This window comes from Antennarius striatus, chromosome 7, assembly GCF_040054535.1.
Source record: "Antennarius striatus isolate MH-2024 chromosome 7, ASM4005453v1, whole genome shotgun sequence".
In the NCBI taxonomy this organism is placed as follows: Eukaryota; Metazoa; Chordata; class Actinopteri; order Lophiiformes; family Antennariidae; genus Antennarius; species Antennarius striatus.
Window position 1 is genome coordinate 24579394 of NC_090782.1, and position 6989 is coordinate 24586382.

Sequence of the window (6989 nt, forward strand, 5' to 3'; positions counted from 1 at the left end):
TCTGTGTTTGGTGATGAGAGCCTGAGGTCTGGGAGCGGTCCAGGTCTCTGTCTTCAGGTCCAGGACCAGGAAGTCTTCTCCATTATAACCATGCTGATTAAAACCAGTAACCTCTCCAGTCTCATCGTCCCACTGACAACCAGTCATCCTCTGGAACATATGGAAACCCGAGAGAGATCTCAGTCCACTCATCTTCCATCAGCTGACGTCACACCGTCTCCATAGAAACACCACCTGCTCCATTCTATTGTGGGATGGACCCGTGTCAGTCCAGTTCATGTGATCTAATGGGCTTTCCTTCTATATGTATATTATGGGATGGACACCGGTGGTCAGTGCAGCAGAGTGGTGCTGGGGAACCCTTTGACCTCTGACCTGAAGGACTCATGGACCATGTTGTCTTGTCAAACGGTTGGACTCAAACATTCAGCTGCTCCTCTTTGGACCCAACAGAACCAGCCTGCGTCCCGGTTCCAGTGCAGAACCGCAGCTTCAGAACCCAGCAGTGATGCTCCTCCAGCAGGGGGTGCTGTCAGCGTGTTGGACCAGCAGGTTCCTGTCGAGTTCTGACTGACGACTGACGGGACGTCCACTGGACTCCTGATGTCCTCTAGATCAGTGGTCCCCAACCCCCGGGCCGAGATCCGGTACCGGGTCGCAGGACATTAGGTACCGGGCGGCACAGAAAGTCTGACTTTCTTTTTTTTTTTTTTTGAACGTTTGTCCATCTGATCACATGACATCACTTCCTGTTCTCTGTCTCCCTCCAAACTGTGGCTGACGACGACTTCTGGTTCTTCTTCCTGATCACAGGTTTGGACTCTGAGGCTCTGGAAGCTGAAGCTCAGCAGAACTTCTTCTTCTGTGGTTTCACAAAGTCTCCTTCCTGTGGTCGTCACTTCTCATGATCAGCTGGTAACTGGTGGGACTTTGATTACAGCCATTATATTGATGTGGCTCTCGGTGAAAATGAGTTTGACATGTTTTCCATCATCTAACACACAAAATAAAAGGAAGTGAAAAGTTTGTTTCCTTCTGGTGATTTGGCGCCTCCTGCTGGTTGGATCAGGATCATCCTGGACGATTCAGCTACCGGATGTCCAATTACCCTGTATTTGAAAAGCTTTGCCCCACAGTGATTCGTGGTCCTCAATATCTTTGATTGAATATTGATAAAATCACTTCCATTCTGAAACACTCTGTGTTAATGGGCGTGCCTCTAAGCTCCCTCTATCAACACCTCCCTCCGTCCTCATGTTGACATGTGTTTTGTTTCCATGGGCAAAGTGAACACGCGTCCTACGTATTTTGCTCTTATTTTTCTCGTGTTTGCTTCTGTTGTTAATAACCGTTGATTTCTCTGCGCTGAGCGTGGAGCTGCTTCAGCTGAACGTGACTCCGTGGCTCAACACTTCAAGGGCTGATCCTACTGAGACCACCGGTAAACATCGCGAAGGATTCAAAACACACAGTGGTAGCAAATGGGGCAAAATCAGTGAAGACGACGACAGATGGTTTCAGACGGCCGTAATTAAAGCTGTGTTTCCCGACAATCATCACAGACAATTAGAGAGCACTTGCTAACAACACTGGGGAGCTAGGCTAATGCATTTAATGAGCGGTGTCGTCGCTTTGGATAAACACAGCTCTCAGATCACTTAGAAGAGCGAAAGCTGCTGATTTAGAAGTGTCTTCATCTGCTATGAAACTGGTTATGCATTCACTATGACGCTGAGGATACGCCTTACGGACATACACTCACACACACACACACACACACACACACACACACACACACAAACACACACACACACACACACACACACCACACACACACACACACACACACGACTGAAGCTACCTAGTTAGCCAAATGCTGGCTGACTTCAACGGCTTGTGAGGACCTTTCAGTGTGTAGCTCTGAGCCAGGTCGTTTCCACACACTAATACCATAGTCTGAACAATGAATGATAAAGTTTATCTAAGAAAATGTAATCTGATTACTGTTTCACCTGCTTTAAGGGAGGATAAGAGCGATTGACCGAGTTATTGATGACCGATCAGTTGATCTGCATGTTGATGAGGGTCGTTAGCAGCCAATCACAACTCAGCAATAAAAGATGTGAACCGATCTCCACAGAAACTAATCAATAGATCAATAGATACCGGTGAACAGAAAGAACTGATCGACCAGCAGCAGCAGAAAACAAATCAAAGCTTTAACAGTTCGAATAAATGAAGAGAAAAAACGTGGAAAAAAAAACGTGAATTTAGGGTTAGGATTGATGAAAGTATAAAAACATTGAAAGATTTCAGTTTCACTTTGAACTAAAGAGGAAAAAAAGTTTTAGATAGTTTTTAGATAGAAGAAGTGAACATGTGTCTTGACATTCTTGAAGTTTTTGCACCTGAATTCAAATTTAAAAACTATTTTATTTTCGTTAATATAGAAGTTTCAGAATTTAGTTTGGTAAAAAAGAAATCAGATATAATGGCAAAAAGCAGGTGAACAGATTACCTTTGGAAAGTAATCAGATTACATTTTATTAGATAAACTTAAAATTACATTACAAATGTGGAAAATTTAAGACGGAATAAGTATCTTAAACAATATTTTTTACCCGAATGTCTGAAATTTTATATGATAATTGAGTGTTAAACTTTGATCCAGGACTGTCAATATATATTAACCTTCATTTTATTCTGTAAAACTACTTTCGACGTCAGTCAACTTTAATTTCACATTTTTAAAACGTCTCTAATTTTAAGGTAAACATACAAAGTAGTTAGACACGTTTTCTCCGGAAGGTTTTAGATTTAAGTTTAGAGAAAAAATACATTCAAACATCATAAAAATTAAAAAACGGGAACGATTTGGATCCAGCCAGCAGGTGGCGACAAAGTATTACATTTCTTCTCTGACGCGCTGAGGCGTTTGAACTGATCACAACATGAAGTCAACAGAAGTTATAAAATAAAATAAAATAAAATAAAATAAAATAAAATAAAATAAAATAAAATAAAATAAAATAAAATAAAATAAAATAAAATAAAACAAGCAGTAACCTTCCTCTGATCGTTTCCCTTTAAAGTTCCTGTTGACGGCTTTGGGGAGGAACCAGAGAACCGGTTTCTGGTCCCGGCTTGTTCCGACATGTCCCGCTCGGTTCTGATGCAGAGCCACCTCTGGCCGCTGGGGGGCGACCGAGAGACCCGGAACCTTCAGGACTCTGATGTAACCTCCAGGACTTCTGTTTGGTTTACTCTGCGTCAGGCCTCAGGTGCAGAACTTCAGATTCTGTGCAGGAACAAACCAAAACCTCCAAAACGAAATGGAATGCTTCCAGTATGACTCAGCAGTTTGTCACCAAACGTTCCAAACACAACAATCAGGAAGTGAAGAGGTGCTTCTGTGCTTTCAGGAACATTTTAGCTTGTTTTGTTTTTTTAAACTTCCATTTTTACAAGTTGAGTGAAAGTTTCCAAATGATGCACGTTTGGGAATTTTAACTAAATTGTTAAAATTCCCAAACGATTTCTTTTCATTTTCAAAAATGGAACTTTTTGTCAGCCGTGCAGCGAACGTTTGAAAACCCGTTTGTTCACTGGTGGACCTGAAGGTCCGTCAGCAGGAGCAGATCCTGGGATCAGGATCAGGATCGGGATCAGAATTAAGATCAGGATCAAGATTGGGATCAGGATTTGGATCGAGATTAAGATCGGGGATCAGGATCAGAGTCAGGATCAGGATCAGGATCAGGATCAGGATCAGAATCAGGATCAGAATCAGGATCAGGATCAGAATCAAGATCAGGATTGGGATCGGGATCGGGATCAGGATCAGGATCAGGATCAGGATCAGGATCAGGATCAGGATCCACATTCCTCCGGTCAGACCTCCAAGCAGAAAAACCGAGAGTGTGAGGAGGAGGAGGGGGGAGGAAGAGCGCGGGGGATTCTCCGAAACCACCCACGTGGGTCTCGGCGTCTCTCGCGCGTTCAGCCAATGGGCGCACAGGACGAGGGGGACTCTCTTGACAGCTATGAACCAATCAGAGAGCGAGCGGCCGGGCGGGGCGGGGCTACTCCTACGGCTCCGCGCGCCTATAAACCCGGAGCCTCTCAGCTGATTTTGCTGCAGATCCGTGAGACGCGCATCCCGAACCGGAACCGGACCAGAGCCTTTTGACCGGAGCCGCTCCGAACGGACTTAACGGACATTAATCTGGATTAACGCCTCGATTCCAAAAGGATTTTAACGGTTTTTTAACGGATATTCTTCAACCGTACCGCGAAACCTGGTGGATTACTGCACCGACTTCAACATGACTCTGGAGGAGGTGGTCGGTTCCAACAGCACCGAGAAAAGGTACGCAGCCCGGGGCGCGTTCGAAACTCGCGTTCGTGTTGTTGTTGTTGTTTTTTGTCCTTTTTTTGCGCACTTTTTTTTTTTTTGCGCTCTCTTTGCGTGCGTTTGGGCTCTAACCGCCGCTGTGTTTGCAGGATGGAGACGGTGAGTCAGGCGCTGGAGGAGCTGCTGGTCGCCGCCCGGCAGAAGGACCGGCTCACGCTGGGGGTGTACGAGTCCGCCAAGCTCATGAACGTGTGAGTGTTAGGGTGTTCTGGTTCTGATGGGGAACCCTGACACGAACCCCCACCCCCACTTTCACTCACACCTCTCTCTCTCCCCCCCCCTTCCCCATGCAGAGACCCGGACAGCGTGGTTCTGTGCGTCCTAGCCACGGATGAGGAGGATGAAGGCGACATCGCGCTGCAGATCCACTTCACGCTGCTGCAGGCGTTCTGCTGCGAGAACGACATCAACATCCTGCGGGTGTCCGGCCTCCGCCGGCTGGCCCGGGTCCTGGAGCAGGACACCCCCGAGGAGGGCAACGGCAACGAGCCCCGGGACCTGCACTGCATCCTGGTCACCGTAAGTCCCAAAACCGTGCGTAATTGCGCGTCAAAGCGCGCATTTTCACGCGTCTAATCCGCCCTGTCCCCCCCCCCCCCGTTGCTCGTAGAACCCCCCGGTGCAGCCGCTCCAGTGCCCCGCCCTGGAGAACATCGGCAGCTTCTGCGAGGAGAGCCGCTGCTGCAACCTGTGGGTTCCGTGTCTGGAGCTCCAGGACCGCTGACCCGGCCCGACCCGAGTGAGACCGCCCTGAGCGCGGAGAGAGTGGAAAAAGGTCCATGCAGCCGCCCCCCCACCACCCCCCCTTCACCCCCCTGTCACGGGGGGAACGACGGGCGTTTGATCGGACCGAACCGGAGACTTCCTGCTGCCTGATTGGCTGATGGATGCGGGCGTGACTCCCGCCGGTCCGGACCGGTTCTGACGGGATGGGTTGCACAGGAGGAGGTCCCGGTACCGCAGAGAGAGGAGAGAACTTTTGTGTGTGTGTGACGTCATCTGATGGACCAGCAGTCACGTGACTGACCCGAGGCACAACTGCATGAGCTCACCTGAGCTGCAGCCTTCTGACCTCATCGACCGACAGGACGTGACGTCACGTGGTCCTGATTGGTTCTTGTCGCATGCATTGACAGACAAAGACTGATTGATCGTCATCAGCTGATCGGAAGCCGTCCTGATCTGATTGGTTGTTTTTATTGCTTCTGTTCTCATGTTGGAATAAATGGTTGAAAATGAACGTTTTTTTTTCTGTTTGATCATTTAAACGCAGAAATCACATGACACACAAATCGGTCCAGTTAGCTTACGCTAAGCGTTAGCGTTAGCCTTTGCTATTTATGTCCTATTAGTTCAGTGTTACCTTATGGATAATGTCATTAGCATCTGTCAGTTAGCCTCTGATTAAACTCACCTACAACGTATTAATAAAGCTTACAACAGTTAGCATTTTCTCCAAGTTAGCTTAGCTTTAGCTTCTGCATTTTTTTTTAGGTCCGCTAATCGGGTGTCTGGTATTAGCGTTGGCTTTGATGTCTAGTGGGCTAAGCGTTCACTTTATTTGTCTTCTAGCTTGTATTTAGCATTTAGCTCATGCTAATTTTATTTGCGTCTGGGTGTTAAATAAATACATTCTATATGCAGTTAATTTAGCATTAGCATCTTTGTTATCGGAGCTTACATACAATAATAGGCTTTGTGTCCTGCTAGCTTTATTAGCATCTACATACTATCAATAAGTCAGGGTTAGCGTCCGTGTCCTGTTAGCTCACAGTGAGTCATTTTCCTGTGAATAAACACATTTCTTTAGCGTTAGCTCGCGTCCTGTTAGCATTGCGTTGGCCGCCGCCCAGGGAACGGCGTGTTGTTTGTGCCTCGGGTTCTGGTTGTCGTGTCTTTATTTGAACGCTGTGTGAGGAATCTGTACAACACACACACGCACACACACACACACACACACACACACGCACACACACACAGAACACGGAACAGCACGTCCTTCCAGCTGTGTGTTTGTGTGACCTGTCGGGTTGTAAAGTGAGGCGCAGCAGCGAAACTCTTTCCAAACAGCCCCCCGGGGCCTCTGCCCGTGATGTCACATCCTGATGTCACATCCTGTTGTAACGGGGACTCCACGACTCCGCTGACGCCACTGACTGCTTGTGTTGGCTGGCGTCCCGCCCCCGACCGGTCGCCAACGCCTTTGACATTTAGATTTAAGATAATCCTGAACCGACATCAAAGCCTGGGAGAGAAACTCAGCATGAAAGTTTTAAAAGGTGCACGTTAGCTTAGCATGTGAGCGAAATGAGTTTGCATGAAAACGGAATCAAATTCCCTCAGTTTTACACGACTGCACACCTAGTGTTGTCACGGAGATGCCTGTTTTACAGAACGAGTTCCTGTTTTTTCGTGTTTTAACACGCTAGCGCTGTTTCACGGCGTCCTTGTGTGTCTAGGAATCTACAACCTGCTTAAAAAAAAAGGATAAAAATAATTCTCTTTAAAATTCTGAAAAATCATTTTATATGAACTTTCGGACACGGTTATTGTTAGTTTTATATTTTTTATTATA

General features: G+C 47.0%; 1 protein-coding gene across 1 annotated transcript; it reads left to right on the forward strand.

The window, feature by feature from the left end:
• The first annotated feature begins 4127 nt into the window (after positions 1-4127).
• Positions 4128-5654, forward strand: LOC137598952 (growth arrest and DNA damage-inducible protein GADD45 beta-like). Its single transcript, XM_068319551.1, has 4 exons — positions 4128-4369; positions 4504-4605; positions 4708-4933; positions 5025-5654. The coding sequence occupies exons 1-4, from the start codon at positions 4326-4328 to the stop codon at positions 5136-5138; spliced, it is 486 nt and encodes a 161-aa protein (XP_068175652.1). The 5' UTR covers positions 4128-4325; the 3' UTR covers positions 5139-5654.
• The last annotated feature ends 1335 nt before the right edge of the window (positions 5655-6989 follow it).

Excerpts from the sequence above, each read along its gene's own strand:
- LOC137598952 (XM_068319551.1), top strand. The coding sequence starts at position 4,326 with ATGACTCTGGAGGAGGTGGTCGGTTCCAACAGCACCGAGAAAAG. Across the intron at positions 4,606-4,707 it reads TCCGCCAAGCTCATGAACGT|AGACCCGGACAGCGTGGTTC; the intron begins GTGAGTGTTAGG and ends TTCCCCATGCAG. Across the intron at positions 4,934-5,024 it reads TGCACTGCATCCTGGTCACC|AACCCCCCGGTGCAGCCGCT; the intron begins GTAAGTCCCAAA and ends CGTTGCTCGTAG.